Below are 23,213 nucleotides of genomic sequence, written 5' to 3'. Positions count from 1 at the left end.
TAATCCATCGATCAAGTCGCAAGTCCTCCTTCTCCCTCCAACTCACCTCTGATCAATCTAGAAAAGGGACCCTTCTTCCTCGCCAACTCGCCAAAAGAACCTTCTTCCACCAATCTCCCCTTGTCCAACATGAAGACCTTTTCAGAAATCTCCATCATTTCTCTGGCATGCGTAATCATGATGACAGTCATGCCCCTACCAACCATTGACCCGGTGCTTCCCCTTTCCAAAGCCTGTGGCTCTCTCGTCCCCTTGACCAGTCGCTTGATCGTCTCACGCACGATTCCCGCATTTTCGACGTCCAACGCACTAGTCGCCTCGTCGAGAATCAACACGTTGGGCTTGCGAGCCAGTGCACGTGCGATGGCAATGCGCTGAGCCTGACCACCCGAGAGACCGACGCCGCCCTCACCAATGGGCGTGTCATAGCCAGCGGGCAGCGAGGAGATGAACTCGTCGATTCCAGCAGCGTTGGCTGCCTCACGCACGCGGGGCAGCGACTTTTGCGGGTCACCGTCGCGCAGACCGTACGTGATGTTGTCCAAGACAGAGGCCGGGAAGATGGTCGGGCTCTGGCTGACGGTGGTGACAAGCGACCGCAGCGTAGGCGTGTGCAAATGGCGCAGGTCGCGGCCAGACAGCGTGATGCTAGCATCGTTGATGTAGGGCACGGGGTAGAAGTTTTGGAGCAGCGCGGCGATGGTGCTCTTGCCAGAGCCCGACGCGCCGACGATGGCGACGCAGCTCCCGGCCTGGATCGTCATGCTTACACCGTGTAGCACCGTCGTCGACGGGCGCGTCGGGTAGCTGAAGGTCAGGTTGTGCAGGATAATGTCACCAATGACCGGGATCCGCGTCGTGCCCTGCGCTTCGTGCGATTTGGACCCGTCCAGCTTTGCCAGGCGCAGCAGCCGCGTTGCCGTGTCGCGCGAGGACCCGATTTGCGGAATCATGGATATGATCAGGCTGACATTTGTCATGCTCATGGTCAGCTCTGTGAAGACGTTGAGAACGGACGACACCGAGAAGTCGCCTCGAGCAGTGACCTCGCCACCGTAGAAGAAGAGCAGAGCCGTTACGAAGTGGATGATGCTGTCTGTGAGACCGAAGAAGACGCCGCAGTAAATCGCACGACGAATGCCGACGCTGAAGATGTGTTGGGTTGCCTTGAGGTACTTTTCCAGCAATGTCTTTTCAAGCGTGAAGGAACGGACGGTTTTGATGTTCAAGAACGTCTCGCCCACAATTTCCGTGGCCTGCTCGTCGGCATCGTTGAGCGCGCCCTCATTCTTAGCGCTGACAGCCGAGAAGCCGTTGGTGACTGCGTAGAAGATGGGGGCGATGGAAAGACCGACGAGAGCCAGTTTCCACGCGCTGACGATACTCCAGATGATGGCCGTTGCCATCATGAGAACGATGATGACGACTTGGCCAGCGAAACGACCCAGCAGATTTCGCATTTCTTCGGCGTGATAATCCAGACTCTGGGCGAGGACTTCGACGGCGTTTTCTTCGCGATCGAAGAACTCTCTTGGCTGGTTAAGGATTTGCTTCATGGCGTTCTCACGGACGCTGTGAATCCACATCATACCGCAGTACTCGAGCAAAAAGTGGCAGAAGTACTGAGCCAGTCCGTCGGTGATGGAAATGGCCAGGATGGCCAACGAGTAGATCATCGCCTTTTCCGTTCTGTTTACCGGATTGTAGAAGCACTCCAAAAGCTTGTTAAAGACATACGAAAAGACAGGCGTGCATACAGCGTGGATGGCGCACCAAAAGAAGCCACAGACAAGTATGGCGCGCTGGGTCCAGTTGAGACGAGGCCACACTGTCATGAGAATCTGTTTGATGGTCATGACGTTCTGACCATCACGACGCTTGTGCTTCTTGAAGAGCATCCATCCAGGGATGAATTGTAAAACCGAATCCCAGCCCGACCGTTTTTGCACAGGCTTCTCCAAAGTCATTTGGGATCTGCGATTCTGCCGTGCTGGTAGAGTGGACTTCCGCCGAGACGCTGTCATGGATGCTCGACGGCTTCTGCGTGCTGTCCGACGCCGGTCTGGCTCATTTTTAAGCCCCTCAAAGTCTTGGATGTACATCGAAGCTGTTACTCGACTTCTGCGTTTGTCACGTTTCTCGTCGCCGCCAAAGTAGCCAGAGTTCCTTCGCGAGGCTGTCGCGGAAGTTGGCGAGGAGGATTCTGCAACGGGCAGGGGGGATGATACGAATGCATTGGGAGTGCGCCAATAGCTTGTCGACATTCCTGGCAGCACCATCGACTGTCTATTGTTCGGATCCACTCGTGTCTCTACAAAGATACTTGGAACAAATTTGCGTGTCGTTTTGACTTCAGTGTCCTCTTCAAGATAGTCGGCCAAGCGGTCTCGGCCTGTTTTACCCTCTGAGTAATCTGACGAGGCATCAGATTCAGAGTCCGACGCCGACTCTGACTCGGATTCAGGCTTTTCATCGTCATCTTCCCGGCTCGAGACTAAGAAATTCTGGAAAGGTGATTTGAGATCCTTTTCCATGGACCTGCGATAACCGTCTTGGACGACTTTTCCATTCTCCAAGACGAAGACATAGTCGTCTGATAGAATCTGACCAATATCGTGGGTGATAATGATGGTAGTCTTGCCCTTGCGCCATTTTCGAATGCCGTCGAGGATCAGCGTACGGTTGATGTAATCCAGAGCACTCGTAGATTCGTCCAAAATCAGAATTGGTGTGTCTCGCAGCCGAGCTCTAGCAATAGCGACGCGCTGTCGCTGACCTCCACTCATCGAAGCACCCTGCGAGCCTACAAAGGTGTCGAAGCCGTCCGCCATATTGTTGATGGCATCGGTCAGAAGAGCGAATTGGGCTACTTCCTTGACTTCGTCCATGGTCACATGGTCAAAGTCTTCCCTCCCGTAACTGATGTTTTGGAAAATGGAGCCTTCGAAGAGAACGCTAGTTTGCTCGACTAGTGTCAGATTGCGACGCACCCATCCGATGTCGAGGTCTTCGAATTTGTGCCCGTCCAGCGTAATTGATCCAGACTTGATCGGGTAAAAGCGCGAGAGGATCTGACCAACCGTACTCTTGCCGGATCCGCTTTTGCCAATGACAAATGTGGTCTCTCCGGCAGCGAAAAACAAGGACGCGTTTCTCAGTGCTAGCTCGCCGGGACGAACAGGATACGAAAAATTGATCTGAATGATTAGTGCTTGCCATCCTCATGTCACTTTAGGACTTACATTTTTCATCTCGATATCTCCAACACAATGATCAGGCCGGAATCCTTCGGCTGCCTCGTCTTCAGCTATGCTTCCATGAACACAGACCGCCCTCAATTTAGCACCAGCAGCTCTTCCTTTTTCAAGAACCATCATCATGGGCAAAAACGCCATGAAGCCCTGGACTGCCATGAGCGCAGCCCAAAAGGTTGTCAAGACTTTTCCTGGGGACAACCCATTGTCGAGAAGTGTGGTTCCGTACCAGAAGCCCTGGATGAACATGCCAAAGGTGCACAAGCTGACGAGACCCATCTGCAACGCGTTCCAATTGGTCTGCCTGATATAAAAGCTGGCGGCCTGTCTGGCGATTTTCGTGTATTTCCAAACCTCAAGGTCTTGCCCATTGAAAGCTTTGACAGTCTCGATCGAAGTCATGGCTGCCATGGCGTACTTGAGGGCTTCGTTAAGCCTTGCGCTTTGGCCGTCAACATTGGGTTGCAGGCGAGACGAGAAGAAGATTACTCCAACGGCGACGACCGGCACCACCGCAAGAATCACAAGGGTCAATTTCCAGGAGTAGTACAGGGCCAAGCCAAGGCAGAGTAGAGTGGTGGCGATGGACTCGACGACAGTGCCCATGGGCTGAGCCGTAGCAATCTGAAGCTCACGCGTTTGCCTGTAGGCTCGAGTCAGTGTGCGACAGTTTTATGGGTGCGTGTACTGTACATTTGAAGACGTGGAATCATGGACCCAATGCCATTTGTGCGGCGGTCGAACCAAGAAATGTTTCTCTTCAACATTGCCCGAAATATCCTCTCGCGAGCGCTCCTAGCCTGAAGCTCTCCGAATATGATCCATGATGCGAAGTAAGCGGACTGCAACAGCCAATTTGCCGAGGCCAGCGCAAGCATGTAAATGGTGTTTTTCGAGATGGTGCTACGCAGGCCGGCGGCGTCGATTGAGCGAGTTGCATATTTGGAGAAGGCGTCGAAGATTTTTCCCAGGAGCCAGGCGTTGAACGGTACGACGAGACCACAAACAATTGCAAGGGACATTGCTAAAAAGAGGAATGGCAGGTGTTTCTTCGTCGTGAAGTTGAAGAGGTCTTTCCATTGGGTCTTGCGGAGCGCCTCTTCGTTTTCGCCGGATTCGGCATCGGGTTGTGAAAGGCTTTCTTCGCTCTCAGCTGCCTTCTTCTCCGCTGGGACTGATGGCAGCTCTCGGTCGAGGTTTCGGGCGGCCATGGTTCAGAAGCGAGTGAACGGTACCCCGGTCATTAGAGTCACGAAGTAGAGACAAATCTGAAGGAGGATGACAAGAAGTAGAAGAAATGACAAAAAGAAGGATTTGATGAGAAGGGAACCAAAGAACAATTGGAAGCTCAGCCTCTGATGCCAAGTGTGTTCTTTCACTCTATTGACAAAGAACCTCGAATAGCCCGATTCCGGACCTACAATGTTCCAGCCGCGGCACAGCTACCACGAGAGCCTCCCATTCGAATTCCGTGGAGCAGTATCCAAGGCGCCTGCCTTGAGTTTTAGTGCGGGGCGTACTACCACGGGGCCGCTGTCATGTCACCCTGGACTCACTTTTCTCATGGCCAACCCAGATGCAAGAACGAAGACACATCAGCTGCCCGGCTTTGATCTCTTGCACAAGCCTCGGTGGGTCTGTGATCGAGCTTGTGCGCCATGGGATGCGTGGCACTCGGTGGTGACGCGGCTGGGTTGGACGGACCAGCAAACAACCGTTATCTGATTCGACACTACTCCTTCTTCTCTTCTTGCTTCTTTGCCTCTTCGGGGTGCGCCTTCTCGTAGATCCAATCGTTCAAGCCTTCGCGGTTTCTGATAATCTCGACGGCGTAGAACTGCATCCGCACAGCTAGCCGAGGAATTAGTCTTTGTCCTTCCGACGCCGATGGCATGATCCCTTGCCCATTTTTGGACGTCCGGGCCGGTCAAGACTTACCGAAAATGGTCTCCTTCTCACCGTACTCAAACGCAGGGTTTGCGCGCAGCATGGTGCCAAAGTTGTAGTCTTCGACCTTCTTCTCGTACTCCATGATGAAGTTACGCCACTTCTCCTTGCCTGCCTTTGACTTCATGTCGTCCTCATTGATGGTAGCACGAGGGTCAAAGTCTGGGAACTCGCGTTTGAAGTGCTCGTAGATTTCGTCATCCATCTTGGTTAGACGCAGTTGCGAACCGCGCATGCGCTCGAGGATTGACCAGTAGGTCGTCATGTGTTGGACAACTGTAAGGGGCGGGTGCGCGTTAGCGTGACGGACTGCTGGCGCAAGGGTAGGAGGAATGTACCCTTGACGGCGAACTGCTTCTCAATCTACGAACACGTCAGTAATCATCGCTCCCAAAGTTCACATTGTTTGGCGGTACTCACATCTTCGAAGTTGTCAGCTTGCTCAGCCGAGAGCTGAGCTCCGGCAGGTCCGACGGCTCCAGACATGTTGAGTGTAGGGTAGTGCTTCCTGAATTCGAGGAGTGAGGTAGGTAGGTTGTGCGAGTTTGTCGGGCGGGTGGTGTCGAAATGGGTGGAATCTAAAATTCGGGCGCGGGTGCATGCACCCCTCTTCCGTCATAACTAATTGATCAGATAAGATTGCTCCCCGGGTGCGACATGGCCCGTGCCTCAACGCTGTCGGGTGTCGGGTTACCTACCTAACGAAGACAAGAAGGTTGACCGTTGGCAACCAAACCGTTTGACGGCGCTAGAACATGCACAAACAATTTTCTTGGACTCGGTTTCGAAACGACCCTTATGTCATACCAAGGACATGGCTGAACCAGCCTCTTGTTCAAGTGAGGGAGGACCAACGTCGACTGCCATTCCTCTGCCAACCGCCTGCTACATATGCTAGGGCTTGGAAAATCATATTAATACATTAAGAATATCCCTCTATACACATCCCTCTAAGCGCCAACCAGGGGCAATGCCGCAAGCTGGACAATCGGCATCCAGTGAATTCAAAGCTGCAGCAAAACACGATTGATGGGCTTCGAAACCTCGATTGGGATTCAACGACGGAATAACTCTCTGGAAAAGAAACCGCTCTTTTGGTCCTAGGTCCCCCACAGCCGTAGACTTGCCTGCAGTGATATGCCTGATTCAAAGTATCCAGATCCAAAACGCCCCGCTTGGTAGGAACCCAATACGAAAGAAACCAACGCAAGGAAATGTGATGCCAGGGGATTTGCCCTCCACAATCAGGTTGACCATCCAGTGTGCTGCGCCTGTTGCTGGTTTGGTTGACCGGGCCGAGGGAAAACAGGGACCGTTTCTAATTGCTCTAGACCGCCCATCGATCCCTGTGCACTATTCTGCCAGCCTTGTCCTGTCTGCTGGTTGACAAATGCGCTTTGCCGGAATGGGTTGGTGCTTCCTGTCGCAGTCGGCATCAACATGGATGGCGTGGAGCCAGAAGCCGCTCCTGCAGTCTTGGGTCTCGCAAAAGGATTTGTTCCCGTGGGCTGCGGTTGAAGTTGCTGACTTTGTTGCTGCTGCTGCGAGAAATCGGCCGGTCCTGAAGACGGTAGAGCAGACAAGGAGGGATTGAATCCATTGTGATTGGACGAGTTTTTGGCGAAAGGGTTGGTAGAGGTCCTGTTCAGGCCTGATCCATTTTGGAATCCGAACGATCCTCCTGTGGCTTGGGTCATCAACATTGATGCGCGGAAAGGATTCGTGGTTGTGTGTTGGGGTTGCAATTGTTGCGGCGACTGCTGTTGCTGCTGCTGCGGTTCTATTCCAGGGGCTCCTGTGAACTGAGGCTGCTGATATTGCGGCATTCCTTGCTGGGGCATTTGCTGTTGGAATTGCTGAGGCTGTGGACCAAACCCTCCAAAACCCGCTCCGGTAAAGTTTGGCTGCAATTGCGGAGGCTGTTGTGCCTGCTGCTGTTGCGCGAAGGGGTTGTTTTGGAATCCCGTAGGCTGAGGCGCAAAACCATAGGGTTGCTGCTGCATCATTCCAGCTTGCGGGGGCATTTGCATTTGCGGCTGTTGGAACTGCGCCATCGGTTGCTGGTTCTGCTCGATGGATTCAAAGAAGTCAATGAGATCTGGCGCTGGCCCCTTGTTCTCCTGTACCGGCTCAGGTTTCGTGCTAAACACATCATCCTTTTTGACGTCGTCCAACTTGCTGGTTCCGTTGAATCTGCCCTTCTTTCCGTCGTGCTGCGCAAGGTATTGTCTGCGATTGACTTCAAAGTCATTGTCGTTAAGATACTCTTCCAAGGAAGATGCTAAGCTCGTCGGTGCATGCTTGATTTTCGGAATCTCTAGACGCGTCGAGTGCTCGTGAAGCCGTGCAACGCTTAGATACTGTACGACAGCATCTGTTTGCCTGCAAAACATACGGTAGATTCTCAGGGCGCGCTCGGCATCGGGATGTGACATTTCAAAGTAGTGTTCTGGAACAGATTAGTCTGGATGCCAGGACGCAATCAACGAGGTTACAAACCCAAGACGTTGATGGTTCCCTCGTTCATGACGTGAAATAGAGCGAGGAGGTCCATGGTCAGCAGTCGGAACGCGGTCAGCGTGATTTCGTTCTCTGGCTCCTGAGATAAGAAGTCGCACTGCAGCAACGCGTGAATCTGGTCCTGGACCTGCTCCGTCTCCCGCAGCAACCCCTTGTCAACGGTCAATCGCTTCAATCGACCCTCTCCCTGCTTGACGTAGTCGACTCTTGTAGAACCGAAGCTCTTGGCGCGGGCCATGATGTACTCGGAGTAGGCGCGGATGTTGTGGCCTTGGGTCTGGACTAATTCAGGCATAAGCATACCATCGGCCTGGAGGAACAGGGCCGCATACCCTCGGTGAAGTTATTGATGGCCAGGCGGCGCGCCGGGGATTGCGCCAGGTACTTGAGCGTCACATCGGGCTCACCCTCGCGGATCATCAGGTGGATAACAATGAGGGCCTTGAAGACGATGGTCCATGTCGTGTCGCGCAGGCGGTTTTGCAGGGTCCGGAAGACCTCTGCGACGCCAGCTTCGCCAGCATGTGTGGCTACCAGGATGTGTTCGACATACTTGGACTTTGGGGGGGCGAGCTGTGCGGTGCCGGCGGAATTAGTGGATGGGGCTCGAGCGAGGGGACGAGGAGGCTGGCTCGAGGCTTGCCTTGATCTTGGTGGCTCCCTTTACAGACTTCTCAAAGGAGCTGGCCATTTGAGGCGCGTAGCATTCCGCGAAAGAGGGCGAGCGAGGAAGAGGTGTCGTCGGTCGAGGGCGAGCTGGAGGCGGCGGCAGCAGTTCAGCAGGTAGTTGGAGTGCAGTGGACAAACGGATAGGGCGGGAGCCGGCACAGGCGTCATCAGCGCACAGGCAGAGCTTCTTCCCATTAGCACCAGCCCGCCGCGCCTACAGCCACCCACCAACCATCCCTCCTGCATACCGCCGCGCCCCGCTGAGCCACCACTGCACCTCTCCCGAAAAGATTCATCATGTCTCGTCCAACGTCACCCACTCCCTCCGAGCGCGAAAAGCTCGACGCCGAGCAGCGCGCAAAAGAGGCCGCCGAGCAGGCCCAGCTGCCCTACCAGTGGACCCAGACCATCCAGGATGTGGACCTCACCATTCCCATTCCTGGAAACTACAAGGGCAGGGACCTTGACGTGAAGATCAGCACGACCAAGCTCAGGGTCGCCATCAAGGGCCAAGATCCTATCATCGATGTAAGGAGAAGCACCGCGATCCCTTGACAGCTCCCCGTTGACCCACGATGCAGGGCGACCTCCCCAAGCCCATCCGCGTCGACGACTCCACCTGGACCCTCGAAACAGTTCCTCAAGGCAAGGAGATTAGCATCCATCTCGACAAGGCCAACAAGATGGAGTGGTGGGAGCATGTCATCACAACGGCGCCCAAGATCGACACGTCCAAGATCACCCCCGAGAACAGCAAGTTGAGCGACCTTGACGGCGAGACTAGGTCCATGGTCGAAAAGATGATGTTTGACCAGCGCCAGAAGGAAATGGGCAAGCCGACCAGCGACGACCTCAAGAAGGAAGATATTCTGGCAAAGTTCAAGGCTCAGCACCCGGAGATGGACTTTTCTAATGCCAAAATCAGCTAGATGCCGCTGCGTGGGAAAATCGAGCTACGATGTCACGATGGTCTTTTCAATGCATAGCGAGGCACACAAAACTGCTACAAGGGCTTGAAATAAAACACGATGCTGCTCATGCTCGGTTATGACCGTTCAACGCCGTTGCTGTGTAGATTTTACAATCCCAATCCTTCCCAGTTTTCCATACCTTCCCTACGAGATTCAATCCTTCAGTTGCAGATGGTAGACTTCCAGTTGCTCTTTCGTGACTTCGTTCGGTGACTTTACGAGCATGTCCTCGCCTTTTCCACTCTTGGGGAACGCAATGACGTCCCTCACGCTTTCCTTGCCCAACATGACGGCAATCAAGCGGTCGAATCCCAGCGCAATGCCCGCGTGGGGAGGGCATCCAGCACTCAAAATGTCAAGGAGGTGCCTGAAATCCTCAATTCGCTCCGGCTTCATCTTTAGCACTTCCCGCATGATCCATTCTTGGACTTCGGCTCTGTGGATGCGGCGAGATCCACCGCCCAGCTCAACACCGTTAACGACAATGTCATAGTGGTCAGCGCGAGCGGCAGCAGGGTCCGTGGCCAGCAAGTCAACGTCTTCCGCAGTCTTTGGTGCTGTGAATGGGTGGTGCGTCGAAGCAAGACCAGCTGTACCTCCTTGTCCAGGATCTGTGTCGTTTGTTGGCGAAAAGAGCGGAAAGTCATTTATCCAGAGGAACTTGAAGCCTTCAGGCTGGGGGAGATATCCTGCAGCTACTGCTGCTTTGTGGAGCGCAAGTCGCAATTGTCCAATCTTCGTACTCCCGCCAGAAAACGGTTCATCTTTCCTAGCTTGGATCATGATCACGTCACCGTCTTCGAGGCCGAGGTCTTCTTCCAAACGCTCTGCAGCTTCGAAGCCGAAAATTTGAAGGCCCCGAAGTGGTTTACTTGAATCAATCACAGCAACTCCAGGTTGGCCGTCGGGATTTTCGATGAAAGGACGAGCTTCTGGTGATTTCATAAAGTTCGAGATCAATCGAGATACCTTCGAAGGAGGGGTGTCTTCCAGACGCAGTTTGAAGACGTCAACAGCTGGAAACGCATGAGGACCGATCTTGCTGATCAGGTCAGCAGGGAGAAGGTGGTCGATGCGAGAAATCTAAAAAGGCGTTAGATAGCTCGATTCATATCAAATCAGGGTGAAAACGTGCCTCCATGCCGAGGCGAATATCAGGCTTATCTGAACCGTATTTTGCCATGGCTTCGTTATATGTCATACGAGGGAATTTGAGGGGTAGAGTTTGGGAGAGCATTTCACTCCAGAGGCGGCGGATCAAACCCTCTATGCAGTCCATGACATCTTCAGCACCTGCAAAAGACATTTCGAGATCAAGCTACTAGATGGTCAGCCTATGTTCGCCAATCTCCAACATTGGAGCTTACCTGCGTAAACTCGGGTTGTCTATCAGCACGCAAGTCTTCGTCTCGGAAACATTTGGCAATTTGATAGTATTTGGGGATACCACTAGCCATGAGTGTCTGCTTGTACTGCTGCGGACTTTGCGGCAATGCGTATGCTAGGCCTTTTGTTCTTGTTGGCACGAGAAACTCTCTTGCGCCCTCAGGAGTTGATTTGAAAAGTAGCGGAGTTTCCACCTCGAGGAAATCTTGCTTGTTGCCCAATTCATCCCTACAGATTGCACCCACTTTTGCGCGAAACTTGAGCGCATCAAGGAGCTCCCTGCTTGAACGAAGCTGCAAATGCCGTTGGTGGGAGTGAAAGACGGTATCCTTGTCAAATTGAGTAGTCTTTGGGAAGGTGTTGAGGGGGGTGTATTTTTTCAACCAAATCTCAACGTCCTCAATCGCGAATTCGTGCCGCTTGAACTTGCTCTGGTGCCGGCCCTTTTTTGCTGATTTGCGCTTTTTCACGACTCCTTCTATGGCAACTGGACTGTTGGTTTGCTCGAGCCGGAATCGAGAGTGGGCATTTCCAGCGTATTCCCGGTCTGATACAACTTGAACGATTTGATTGAGATCTTTGCCAATCAAGGGCACGAAGGAAAATTTCTTGGAGAGTTCGTGCCGGTTGCCAAGGTAGCCATGGAGTACCACCCTTTCTCCAAGCTCGGCATTTTGAAGATCTTTGATCTCGTGAGTAGCAGGTGGGATTTGGGCTGGAGGGAATCTGTCAGCATTCAGTTGACAAGACTGGTTTTCATTGCATCAGAACCACATTGAGTCGAAGTGGTAGGACATACAATTTCCCTTGTACTCGCTCAACAGTATTCCCAGCGGATCCTCTTCATCGACAGGCGATAATACGCTCTCAGAGGTGTATGTACGTATGTTTGCAGAACGCGAAAAGAGTGGTGCATGCCTGATGGCGGCTGGCCTTGGCATTCCTTGACGATTGACGTTTGCGGAAATCCGGACACGGCTTCTCCATGGAGAAGACAACCGCAAGCCCCTCAAGTAACATGAAGGAATCATGACTACGCAATGTGAAGGCAGTGGCCGGCCGCGAAGATTGTTGCGACTTGATCAGTGTCGACATGTTTGCGAAGCGCGTCAATTCCTAAAATGAACTAGCGCGACAGCGTTACTAAGCAACGGCGCCGCCGTGGCCTTGACTTTTCGCGCAGCTCCAACGCTTCGCTTCTTTTTTCTCTCCATCCTTCCACGTTTTAACCATGTGAGTCTCCAAGCCCTACCTTCTCGCAAAAACGCACGACTAACCCAGCCTGCAGATGATGAAAGCTTAGCGTGTACCCGATGAGCTGTCCCCTCTTCCTGCTTTCGAGCTCTCCCTTCACCGGGCTCAAGTGGTTCGACTGTGGGTTTTGGGGCAGCATGATATCGGCGTTCGGCACACACACCTTGTTACTTAACGGACGCTCAAAGCATCTCTGATCCAAAAGGTGGAAGGAGTCTCGAGTTGCGCCCTCGGATGTCGTTGAGTCTCCCGAGTGCGACAACTTGTTGTCACCACATACATACAATGAATGAAGAGTTTTTACACATCTCGGTGTCCATGGTCTGTGACGGTATCCGCTGTGCATTGTCCGCTCTACGCGGACGATTTCTCCAAAGGCCTTGTCAGTCAATGCAATGGCTTTCCCAGGCACAGCGGTAGATCAAGTGCATTTTTCAACAGGTCCGCATCTTGCTGGTAGACGACGGATTGTAAAAGGGGTGCTACATGATCGCAGAGTTGTGGATGTCTTTGCAATCGTGTCAAGACGAGGGCCATGAATGTGCGACGAGGCCTCGCAAACGGTCGTTGCCGCGCGTCCACTGCGCGTGTCGCTCAGCGCACACGATTGTCCTAGTCAGGTACAGCCTTTGTGGTAGCAGTTGGCAATCGCGGCCCCCCGAATGTATTGGTTTCAGTTGACAACGTCAGCGACTTATCCAGGATAGGTGCGAAGAATGGAACCAGCGCTCGGTTGCCTCGCCGTTGAGGCCCCATTTCCTGGCAAGCCGCAACCGAGTTGGACCAGCGCTCTTCCATGGATGGTAAAAGAAATTACCAAAGTCTTGCTACCTAGGCCACAAGGGTACTAAGGCAACGTTTTGTGCGACAACAGCATTCAGCCAAACAGCAGTAAGCGTGAAATGAGCCTTACTCTCCGACTCTATTCTCGATGAATATGCCTGTCATCCAGTCAATTTTGGTATCCTTGTGCACCCTCCCTTGCCCCGTTTCGATTTGAATCCGGACTTAAGTTGACTTTTGCACTACACCATGATATCCTCGAGGGGTGGGAAGGGGCGATGCTCTGAGCTGCTTCCGGAACAGGGGGACTTGCAATAACTCTTCGCAAGAGCAAGGTCGGTATATAATTGTCCCTGCAGCCCTTCAATCCCTAATCATCATCTCAACGTCCTTCGTCGTTCATCTTGCTCTGTTTCATTGTGACATATTTCGCCCTCTGTTCAAAATTTTGAAAGCGGCCCATCATGAAATTTGCAATGAAGACGGTACGTAAGGAATGTTATACATGAAATGGTCTTACTGACGGGTTGATTTAGGAATTTTCTTTCTTCATCACGTCCCTGCTTCTTGCGCCCTGGACCGTTCCTGCCCATCCTGCGGGAACATCGTCGGAGAATTTGGAGAAGGTGCTAGCTCTCAGGGACCATGAAGATCTTCAAACTCGAGGAGACAAGCTTCCGCGAGCTCAAACGTTCTACGGCACAACTCCAGGTGTAACTTCTCCAGCGAGCATGGGCTGGTTCCGCTCATACGTTGCAACCCCCAATGCCTTGGCAGTCAACCAGCAGACGTTCAATTACCAGTGCTTCTGGGGCTCCGCAGCCTTGCTCCCAAAGTTCGCGCAGTGGATCAGTTTCGACGCTCTGTGGAAAACAAATATCGCGGCGATTCAAAAGCAACAAAACTACTTGATTACCATCAACAATGTTACCCGGAACATCAATGACGTGATCCGCGACAAGATCCTCCTTGTCTCTGAGCAGGACAAGGTCGACGCTCGACTGATTCTGGCTGTCATGATGCAAGAGGTGAGCTGTCATGAACAGATCTGAGAGGCAGACTAACAGATCTGTAGTCTACCGGAAAACTCGATGTTGCCTGCACCGGCGTTGCCAACTGCGGAATCATGCAGGGACCGCCTGGAAGCAAGCCGTACAACCCAAGTACTCCGCTCATGAGTATTGAGGCAATGATTCGCTCGGGCGTTGAAGGTCAGTATGGAAGCTGGCCTTCAGGCGGACCTGGAATCGCGTGGTATCTCCAAAGCGGCGCGACTGAATCCTGGACGGGCATGACCCAGGCCGGAAACCCATATCAGACTCTCCGCGCCTACAACTCCGGCAAGGTCTGCAATCCGAGCAATCTCGACTTGACCTGCAATGGAGGCACCGCATCTTATGTCAATGACATTGCGAACCGTCTCCTGGGATGGAGTGCCTGGAACACAGGGATCATTCAGAAGCAAAAGGGCTGTCCCAACAACTACTGAGCTAACACGTTACAATTTCTTTCGAAGCATCTCTAACAGCGCGGGTACTCAGGTCGCATTGCTAGGAGTCCTTGGTTCCCTTGTGTCCTGCATTTTCCTGCAAATTCTTCCGGAGCGGTCGTCACTCTCTCAATACCCACACCGATGTCGATGCGAATCACTTTCGAGTCCAACGAAGCACACGCACATGTCAAATCTTCTGTTATTTCCGTTTCCAGCTAGAACAGCGCAAGAATTCTGAAAAGCAAATGGCTTCTCATCAAATTGCTACTCTCCGACTTGACTTTGCTCTAATTATGGATCTGTGCCTGAAGACCAGGGATGATCTCAAGATCCTTCTTTGTGTACTCGTACTTCCCGTCCTTGCTAATTTTGGGGGCTTCCGTCTTGCGCTGCTGCTGAGTCTGGCGGACCTTGACCCACTCCTCCATCGTCAAGTGCTGGCCCAGCTCAGTGAACTGATTCGACTTGATGCCTAGGCGCTCTAGGAGTTTGCTGTTGTTGATTGGGTCAAGAACAACGTGGTTATTGGGGCTACACAGGTCAGTACTTATACTCGTTTGGTTCCATGGAGACTTGCTTACCGAGCAAAATACAAGACTCCCAGTCTGTCGACATGCGCCTGGTCATCTGGAGGAGCATGCACACGATGGACGCTGCTCTTGAGGAAGCCGCCCGTCAACGCGGATAGGGCGTCGCAAATGTTGATGGTGATGGTCTCATCCTGCGGTCGAACCCACTTCCACTGCCCCTGGTTGTTCAGAATCTGCAGAGCCGCAACAGGCTGTCTGAACAAAAGAGTAATGCTCCCAAGGTCTGTGTGACCCGGTGCGTACAGCTCACCGATGCGCCTGTTCTCTTCGGGAGTGCGAGCGGAATAGTGCATGTAGCGCAGGTGATCCTCGCCCCTATCGTCATAGACATGGTCGCGGACGAGTTGCTCCTCGTCAGGCAGCTCGAGCAGGATGGCGAAAAGCCGCAAGAGCTTGTTCACGACCAGGTCGTGGCACTTGCGGCTGAAGGTCTCGATTTCTGCAATGTTTTCTTGGAGGACTGCCGGCTGAGCCCTCTTGTGGAAACCGTCAAATTTGGGCAGGTTGTACACCTGGATGTTGTCCATGATGCCGTCGTCGGTCAATCTGCTGGATATGAGTATTCCATGTGAATTTCTTGGATGGAAGCTACACTGACTTTCGCAGACCCGATGGCCGGTATCCATTGTATTCTCCACTCTCGAGGTCCTTGATGTTGTGGTATTTGAGCTTCTCTTCCAGGGGAAGGTCGTAGAATTCGCGGCCGAGCGCGAATTGCCGGTCGACCTCTTCCTGGCTGATGCCGAAGTTCTTCACATAGAAGAAGCCAACGTGCTGCGCGGCATAGCGGAGTTGGTCTACCAGCTGTGCCTTGCCATCCGGCTTGTCGAAAGTGCTCAGGTCGAGAGTGACGAGCTCGGCCCAGTCGACTACTAAGGTCAGCTAAGCGCTTCAAGAGAGACGTCCGCAGACTCACGATCGGCTTTGGTCTCCGGGACCTGCTTGTACGGCGAAATGACTTTTCCGGGCATTGTTGCAGTTGTCAAAATCGGAAATGCGATGTTGATTCTCGAGCCAAGCCGGTTGACGCAATCACTATAAGTACAGTATCCCACTTTCACAGTACTGCTGTGCCTCGTCTGGTAGACAACAATCAATTACCTAGCGTGGTGAGAGATGTCATGGCACCACGGATCCCGGCGATGGCATCATAGATAATATTCTACGGTGCAATGGCTGAGATGCCTCAACAGCCGAGCGTGAGTGGAGTGCGGGGTTGCAGGAAGATGATTTATAAAGCTCGAGGACGCGCTGGTCGCTCGATGTGGTAGTCTGAGCGTATTCGTAGGCCAATGGTGGTGGAGGGATGCGTCAGAGGTGGGTTGCCAGGTACGGAAAGAGCACGCAATGCGGGGAACCTCTTACAACATCGTCGCTGCCCTCAGAATCACTCCTCTTTCTCTACTCTTTCTTCGGGCTGCAGTATTTTCCTGAACAGATCAGAATGCTTTACAGTCGAGTATCTGGGTCATAAACCGCTTGTTCGCGGTCATTTAATGCTGATTGCCAAATTGGTGATGAAAAGGGACAACTGGTCTCGCGGCATAAAATGACTCCAGATCACGACTTTGAGATTGATCTTCCATCCTGATTGTTGCTTATGCAGATCAAGAGTCGGTATTTGAGTCGAAGTTGTAGTGTTTTCAGGTTTGAAAGCTTTGCATCAATTGCAACAACTCTATGCCCTAGGCTGACCTCTTGCATCTTTTAGAGATAGATACGTCCTTCGACCATCCAAGCCATGGAAAGTCATTTCGCATACGACAGAACATCTTGAAAATTCCAAGCCGACTGCTTATTCGCGAATTCCTTGCTTTCTCCTCACGGGCATGAAGGCTGAAGAACTCCATCTCCAATTCATAAATCCATTTCGCTTTGTATGACTGCCCAAAAGGTCACAATACACGACAGATGCATTTGTGTATCACAAAGTCCGAGTGCTTACATGAGGCCATTGCGCACCAGTCTTGCGTGCTGAGGCGAGAGATACTGCCCCCACAAGCATCGTCTGCAAGACCCGACCTTCCAGGCCTCGCCCAGCCAATCGCCAAATCAGTGATGAAATTAACCATGCCAATGAGTACACAGCGGCCGCCGTCAACGGCTCATTTTTAATCCTGTGCCCGGGAACCAGTACACAGGTTTCGTGTTGTTAAACGCTTCTCGTCGACCTCCGTCCAATCTTTTCTTCCAATCGGAGAACGGAAATGTCGAATTTGGATCCGCGGCGGCCAAGGACGCTGGTTGGAGTTTTCAAAGAGGTGTTCAATTGGTACCCGACGTCGTACCCGCTAGAGGAGCGAAAGTCAGTTACAAGCAAATGTGGGTTGCAAGGAGACGACACGCTAACAATTGCAGATTGCTGTTCAAGCTCGATCTGTCAATTCTCATATTTGCATGCCTATGCTGTGAGTACTTTGTCGAATATCCATTCTCATGGTCTTAACAACAAGCTGCAGTCTTCACAAAATATCTGGACCAAAGCAACATCAGCAATGCGTACACATCCGGGATGAAAGAGGAGCTCAAGCTCTACGGCAACGAGCTCAACTATTTCAATGTCTGTTACTACACGGCCTATGTCATTGCTCAAGTGCCGTTTCTTCTGCTCATCTCACGGCCGAAGCTGTAAGTCATGGCCCCCGGCGCAAAACAAATGCCAACCCCGAGGTCTGGCACGGGGGCTTGAATGCTCCCTGCAGTCCTGCCCCTATGACTGGAAGACACTTGAAATCTTTCAGTGCACACATACAACTTGACTTATGATTTAAACTGACAAACTCAGGGCCCGCTGGCTTCTCCCTACTCTTGAGATCTTCTGGGGAATCTTCACCTTTGCGCAGAGCCGCGCCACAACCACCAGCCAACTGTACGCGCTGCGCTTCCTGGTCGGCCTCGCCGAAGCCCCCGTCTTCGCCGGCACGCACTTCATTCTTGGGAGTTGGTACAAGGCTCCAGAGCTATTTAAGCGTGCGGGCACGTGGTTCATCTGCAACTACCTCGGCCAGATGGTCAGCGGGTACCTGCAAGCAGCCGCCTACACCAACCTCTCTGGCGTAGCTGGACTATCTGGTTGGAGATGGTTGTTCATCATCGATGGGATATTCACGATTCCCGTGGCGCTGGCGGGCTATTTTGTGTTTCCTGGTATACCGGAGAGCCCGAAGCCCATGTTTTTGACTGAGAAGGATATCTTGTTGGCGAAGGCGCGTATGCAGGATGCCAAGGTGAGGCCGCCGGGCAAGATGAGCTTGGATGTGTTTAAGCGTAGCTTGAGGCGGTGGCACATTTACGTGTTTGTCTTTTGCTACATGTGAGTATCCCTCTCCAAGTCCGCTTTCCCCTGAACCTGGCATCCTCCCGCTGACGCCTCGCAGCTGCATGATCATATCCGCCTACCCCTCGAGCTACATGAACCTCTGGCTCAAGGCCGAAAACTTCTCCGTCCCGCAGATCAACAAGCTGCCCACGGCGTTGTACGCCATCACGGCCCTGGCTTCGTGGCTCGGCACCACGCTCGCCGCCATCTACCCCTCGTGGGCCATCTACAGCATCTCGTCGGCTGCGTGCATCTTTTCGAGCATTTGCATGACCGTGTGGTTCATTCCAACTGCGCTCAAGTGCGGTGCTCCCCCTTGCTCCCCTCTTCGACTTGACCGCTGACATGCTTGCAGGTTCGTCGCTTGGTACATGCTCGGCCTCGCCGGGTGCTCGAGCCCAATCCTGTACTCGACGGTCAACACGATCCTCAAAGACGACGCCGAAGAGCGGGCGCTGGTAGTCGTGAGTCCTCCTCATATCCTTTCCCCCAAAGCTCCACCACACCCCAAACCTAACCTAACCATCTTTCCTCGAACCCAGGGCGCCATGATGTCCTTTGGCTACAGCTTCAACATCTGGGTGCCGCTGCTGCTCTTCCCGACGGCCGGCGACTGGGGCGCGCCGCGCTGGAAGGCGGGCTGGCCGGCCTCGATCGCCTTCTATGCGTTGCTGTGGGCGGGGTTTATGGGGGCGCTGTTGCTTGCAAGGAGGAAGAGGAAGGCTGCTGGTGGGGAGGAAGACTTGGAGTCGGATGCGACGAGCAGCGATGGCGGGCTGGCGGATTCTGGGTTGGATGTCGCTGATGCCCACCATCATGTGTCGGGGAATGGAAAGGAGGCGCTGGAGACGGCGGCGGCAGTTCCGGTCGCCGAGTGGCGGTAGCGGTTGTCGTTTCTCTCTCTCTCTTTTTTTTTTTTTTTCGTTAGCCCTTCATCATCAAATGTGTAGTCGAATGCTCCCTGATGCCTGCTCTGTTGCTGTCAGTCCATTTTCAAAGCGTGATTTGACGTCATTTGGATGATCCCGGTCCGCTCCCATTGTGCATTTTCAAAAGTTCTCATTCTGGAGTCGCTCGATACCTATGCTGCCTATGCTGCTGAAGCTGCTGCTGCTTACTGTCCGGGGAATCATCAGGGGTATGAGGGGGTTAATGGGTCATCGACAAAAAGCAAACGCAAATGGGGGGATATCATACAATGCCGTGCATATCAACGCTCTTGAGCACCCAACCGAAAAGAAATTGGACCAAGTCCCAAGACGTCCACGCACACAGGGAGCGGCCAGCCTGCTGCACAAAGTACTTCGGCAAAGTCTGCTGCAAGCACTCGACCGGAAAAGACGACCAAGTCTCAAGACGTGCCCACAGGGAACAACCGAAAAGCTCTTCGTCAAAGTCGTCTGGAAGCGCTCAACAGAGAAAGGTACCAAGTCCCGAGGCGCACACACGGGGAGGATTCGTCATCTACTGCGCAAAATACTTTGGCAACGTCTCCTCGTCGTCCTCTTCAAAACCCAAGTGGTGGTAACGCGCTCCCAAGGAGCCCTTGTCATCAGGTACAGGGACATCGACGTCGGCAGCGCCGTCAAGCTGGGGCGGCGGCAAGGGCGACGTGCGACGACTGCTATTCTGTCGCAGCGGACTCTTGGCCGGCAGGCTGGGGACGGGAGCGGCTGGCGGCGGCGAAGCAGGAGGTGGAGACAGCGGCGGGCTGTACTGGAACTGGGTGCGGGGGAGTGGACCGTGGTGGTGGTCGAGAGGCTGGAACTGGGGCGACGTGGGCGCGGCGGTGATGGTCGTTGATGGGATTGCGTTATTCCAGGCCCGTGTGGTCTCGTTGATTAGACGGGTCATCTCACGACCAGTCTTTGGTCTGCGCATGTGCGGACTGTCAATCATCGAGGCGATTCTCGCGTCGACGTCGGCGGTTCTCGCGTCGACGTCGGCGGAGTTGTACGGGCTTCCGGCAGCAGTGACACCGTAGAATTGACGTTTGCCATCCTCGTACGCCTGTTGTCGGCGCTCATCTTGCGCGAGCACGTTTTTCTTATGCTGATGCTCCGCTTGAAGGGCGCGGTATTCCTCTGCGTCGAGTTGCGGCTGCTGAAGGGCTCGCTGCTGCTCTGCCTGGGTATGATTGTGAAGGTTGATCCTGGCATGGATTCTGGCCAGACGCGCGCGATATTCGCTGTCCGTGACGACGCGTCCATCAAGTTCTGAAATAAACGCAGGCTGTTCATCTTCAGCGGCGGGCGACCGGTCCTCAGATGACGGCATCTTGAAAGAAGGGTCCCACTCTTGCGGCGCAATCCAGCAGTGCGAGAGTTCTTGGCAGGCTGGTTTCATTGGCTTTTCCTGCGTGTAGGTCTTGAACTTCTGCACGCTCTGTTCTCTAGGCCAAGGAGGCACATTGTTGAGAGGAGGGCATAGGAAGTACGGGACGTTTTCAGTGTACCTCATACCCAGCGTGTCAACCGAGAGAGTGGACAGGATCTGTAACAGTCCATACAACAGGACCCATCGACCGAGGCGGGCGTCGCGAGCGGGGACGTCGACGAGAGTGGGCCCGCAAGTCTTTTCGTACTCGAGAAAGCGGTCTCGAAGCTCGTTTGCTGGAGAGTGGTTAGTCTTTGGTAAAGCACGCAAGATTTGATATAAAAATGTAACTTACCCTGCAACCTCATGCCAATGGTGCTTACGTTGGTAGCCTCAGTGAAGGCCAACGCTTCCTTCATGGTCTCGGCTTCATCAGACGTAGGCGCCGACTTGTCCTTCTTCGAGAGCGCACCAAAGAAGTTCTTCTTCCTGTGAGTTTTCTCAGGGGCCGTGTACGCGGGAATCAGAGGATACGGGTAAGGGATGTGTTGATAACCGTGCTGGTTATCAAAACTGATCAACACATCATGGGTCGGCAAGCCAGGGAGCTCGGGGTCGGGTAGCGGCACGCCCTTGGACTTGCTTGTCATCTGCCAGCGTCTACCGGCGCGTTCTTCGCAGTCGTTCCAAATCACGTCCCTGTTTACGAGAATATCGTAAATCGCGCCGAGGTCGCGCTGCAATTCTTCCACCAGGTCGCGAGTAAACCAATGGCCATATTGATTCTTCTTTGGTGGCCAGCGCGAGTGTCTCTGTTCGAGCTGACGCTTCAGGAAGCTGCCAAAGGACCCGACACTTCTAAAGCCGGGGCTGTTGGCGATGGCGCCGTTCGGCTCAAGAAATTCTGCGAAGTCGAAACTTGCAAACTTGGTCTCCGCGTCGAGAATTCTGATCTGCATGACGCTGAAAGCTTTCGAGAGATTGTGTTTGGTGACGGTAGAGAGCCTCTTAAACTCAGGGGATTCCGATGTACTAGACGTCATCATGCCAACAGCGTGAATGAAGCTCTCGGTGTATCCTTGCTCCCAGTAGACACCGGCGTCTTCTTCGGAATCCTTGTCGACATACTCACACCATGCGAGGAGGCTGAGAGCGTTTGAAAGGTTGCCTCGGACGTCGTCGAGGCGCTTCCCGACGAGATAGTCGACGATAACGCCAGCCGGATGTGGCAGCAGTGATCCTTTGGTGTTCATTGCGTGAAATTTCCTTGAGACTTTGAACAGTTCCTTGAGCATGTCGAACAGGTTACTTCCGACGATGGGTTTGTTGTATAAAAGAGCAATGAAGTTCCGAAAGCCCACTTTGAACGCAAAGACTTCTGAGGATGTCTTGAGGTCTTGGGGGACCGAGACCCAGGCATCGCAGGTAACTCCCGGCTCTGATACGTTGATGGTGTCCGACGTGGAATTCAAGTCACTATGAGTCCGGGACAGGGGTGTCGCAGCGCGGGGATCTTCATCCGAAAGGTATCCTCCACGTCGGTAATTCGAGCCCATTGAGAGGGAGCCAGAGCTATCGAGTCTCTGCACGATCCGCGGTCCGCTAAAGTCGCCGAACTCTGTGGGTGACTTGGTAGATTCGTCATCCATGGAACGATGAGAGGCCGATTCTGCAATGCTGGGGGCCGACCGATCGTCAACCCACTTCTGTCCCAGCTTGATATATTGAACCATCACAGGGCTGCGAGCCTCGAGCAATTTATCAATATGACAGCGGATCAACGGAGGGTTCCTAAAGTCTGGGTGGTCATGTTCGGTATCGATTCTCTCGTCCGAGAAGCGGAAAGTGCAATCTCCAGACTTCATTTGCAGTTCGCGGTCCTGTGAAGAGATTAGAAAAGCTCAAGTGCGTGATATCAGTGGGCTTACATAACGAAAGCCCTGCCATGGCTTCAGAGGCTGGCCATTTCCGAGCCACATCTTCAGGTCCGATCCGCCAGAGTCGTCTCCATAGTTGCTCAGGATTGAGTTGCCTCCAGGGGTACCGGGCTCGAGGCTTGAAGATTTGTGCCTGTTGGACGTCGAGGTCGCAGTCCTTACAACAAGGGGTACACCCGCACCCCGACCTCTTGGATGAGCAGACTGCTTTTTCTCCACTCGATGAGCAGAGGTTGGCGTTCCGGAGCGCTCCTCGTCTCCAGACCTCGAGTGTATAGAGTTGAGAGACACAGAGTCTCTGCCGGACCGGGATTCTTTGACCTTTGGCGCTGGAATATGCCAACCTGCCTGCGAAGATGGACGTCGGTACGAGTTGTCCCCGTCATGCTTCTTTTCGACCTTCTCGATGTTCTTCTTAACCGCCTTCCTCGCGTTCGCGCCCCGGCCAGACATGTTGGCCGACCGGAGTCGCCGGGTTCTTTTCGAATGTGCGCAAGGGGGTCTTGACGGCGATTTGGGGTCTGGAGTTTGTTCAAGCGCTTCAGGGGTCGAACGAGATGATAGAGCACAACGATAGGCGGGTTGCAATTAGGAACCGGTTGAGCGCAAGGCAAAGAGGAGGAAGAGTATGAGGAAGAAGATGAGCGTCTTCGCAGGATGGGAGCCTGGTGAACTGCGCGGGCTCGCGCGAACGCTTAGTCGTCAGAACGCGGGCGTGAGTCGGCCAGTGCTTTTGATGGTGTCGTGCGAATTCACGAATGCACTCTGCGATAGG

The 23,213-nt window shown here is 53.4% G+C and overlaps 9 protein-coding genes across 9 annotated transcripts; 3 read left to right on the top strand and 6 right to left on the bottom strand.

Moving 5' to 3' along the window:
- Positions 1–11: 11 nt before the first annotated feature.
- Positions 12–4,465, bottom strand: BKA78DRAFT_350915 (ABC a-pheromone efflux pump AtrD; the record flags this gene model as incomplete). The annotated part of the gene is made up of 3 exons (XM_066891069.1): positions 12–3,197; positions 3,243–3,897; positions 3,948–4,465. The coding sequence occupies 3 exons, from the start codon at positions 4,463–4,465 to the stop codon at positions 12–14; spliced, it is 4,359 nt and encodes a 1,452-aa protein (XP_066746440.1).
- Positions 4,466–4,986: 521 nt separating this feature from the next.
- On the bottom strand, positions 4,987–5,687 carry BKA78DRAFT_248234 (polysaccharide biosynthesis-domain-containing protein; the record flags this gene model as incomplete). The annotated part of the gene is made up of 4 exons (XM_066884371.1): positions 4,987–5,105; positions 5,193–5,477; positions 5,540–5,564; positions 5,622–5,687. The coding sequence occupies 4 exons, from the start codon at positions 5,685–5,687 to the stop codon at positions 4,987–4,989; spliced, it is 495 nt and encodes a 164-aa protein (XP_066746439.1).
- Positions 5,688–6,286: 599 nt separating this feature from the next.
- On the bottom strand, positions 6,287–8,688 carry BKA78DRAFT_97035 (ANTH domain-containing protein). Its single transcript, XM_066894065.1, has 4 exons — positions 8,365–8,688; positions 8,054–8,294; positions 7,701–8,003; positions 6,287–7,650 (listed from the first exon to the last, which is right to left on the bottom strand). Exons 1-4 carry the CDS (start codon positions 8,410–8,412, stop codon positions 6,446–6,448), a joined length of 1,797 nt encoding a protein of 598 aa, XP_066746438.1. The 5' UTR covers positions 8,413–8,688; the 3' UTR covers positions 6,287–6,445.
- BKA78DRAFT_330421 (HSP20-like chaperone) lies at positions 8,688–9,319 on the top strand (the record flags this gene model as incomplete). The annotated part of the gene is made up of 2 exons (XM_066889773.1): positions 8,688–8,918; positions 8,972–9,319. 2 exons carry the CDS (start codon positions 8,688–8,690, stop codon positions 9,317–9,319), a joined length of 579 nt encoding a protein of 192 aa, XP_066746437.1.
- Positions 9,320–9,416: 97 nt separating this feature from the next.
- On the bottom strand, positions 9,417–11,825 carry BKA78DRAFT_97033 (putative aspartyl-tRNA synthetase). The gene is made up of 4 exons (XM_066894064.1): positions 11,547–11,825; positions 10,729–11,462; positions 10,497–10,679; positions 9,417–10,444 (listed from the first exon to the last, which is right to left on the bottom strand). The coding sequence occupies exons 1-4, from the start codon at positions 11,776–11,778 to the stop codon at positions 9,515–9,517; spliced, it is 2,079 nt and encodes a 692-aa protein (XP_066746436.1). The 5' UTR covers positions 11,779–11,825; the 3' UTR covers positions 9,417–9,514.
- Positions 11,826–12,798: 973 nt separating this feature from the next.
- BKA78DRAFT_97030 (uncharacterized protein) lies at positions 12,799–14,418 on the top strand. Its single transcript, XM_066894063.1, has 3 exons — positions 12,799–13,269; positions 13,321–13,812; positions 13,860–14,418. Exons 1-3 carry the CDS (start codon positions 13,249–13,251, stop codon positions 14,271–14,273), a joined length of 927 nt encoding a protein of 308 aa, XP_066746435.1. The 5' UTR covers positions 12,799–13,248; the 3' UTR covers positions 14,274–14,418.
- Positions 14,419–16,027, bottom strand: BKA78DRAFT_366656 (oxidoreductase). The gene is made up of 4 exons (XM_066892584.1): positions 15,783–16,027; positions 15,465–15,735; positions 14,858–15,412; positions 14,419–14,807 (listed from the first exon to the last, which is right to left on the bottom strand). The coding sequence occupies exons 1-4, from the start codon at positions 15,835–15,837 to the stop codon at positions 14,564–14,566; spliced, it is 1,125 nt and encodes a 374-aa protein (XP_066746434.1). The 5' UTR covers positions 15,838–16,027; the 3' UTR covers positions 14,419–14,563.
- A 1,021-nt stretch (positions 16,028–17,048) lies between these two features.
- Positions 17,049–19,428, top strand: BKA78DRAFT_366644 (major facilitator superfamily domain-containing protein). The gene is made up of 6 exons (XM_066892583.1): positions 17,049–17,171; positions 17,225–17,274; positions 17,326–17,494; positions 17,652–18,179; positions 18,244–18,486; positions 18,541–19,428. Exons 1-6 carry the CDS (start codon positions 17,074–17,076, stop codon positions 19,067–19,069), a joined length of 1,617 nt encoding a protein of 538 aa, XP_066746433.1. The 5' UTR covers positions 17,049–17,073; the 3' UTR covers positions 19,070–19,428.
- A 221-nt stretch (positions 19,429–19,649) lies between these two features.
- Positions 19,650–22,891, bottom strand: BKA78DRAFT_293588 (uncharacterized protein; the record flags this gene model as incomplete). The annotated part of the gene is made up of 3 exons (XM_066886237.1): positions 19,650–20,797; positions 20,857–22,381; positions 22,430–22,891. 3 exons carry the CDS (start codon positions 22,889–22,891, stop codon positions 19,650–19,652), a joined length of 3,135 nt encoding a protein of 1,044 aa, XP_066746432.1.
- Positions 22,892–23,213: the final 322 nt, after the last annotated feature.

Source organism: Phyllosticta capitalensis (assembly GCF_038381095.1).
Source record: "Phyllosticta capitalensis strain CBS 128856 chromosome Unknown BKA78scaffold_3, whole genome shotgun sequence".
In the NCBI taxonomy this organism is placed as follows: Eukaryota; Fungi; Ascomycota; class Dothideomycetes; order Botryosphaeriales; family Phyllostictaceae; genus Phyllosticta; species Phyllosticta capitalensis.
This window is presented reverse-complemented; position numbering and strand designations above follow the sequence as displayed.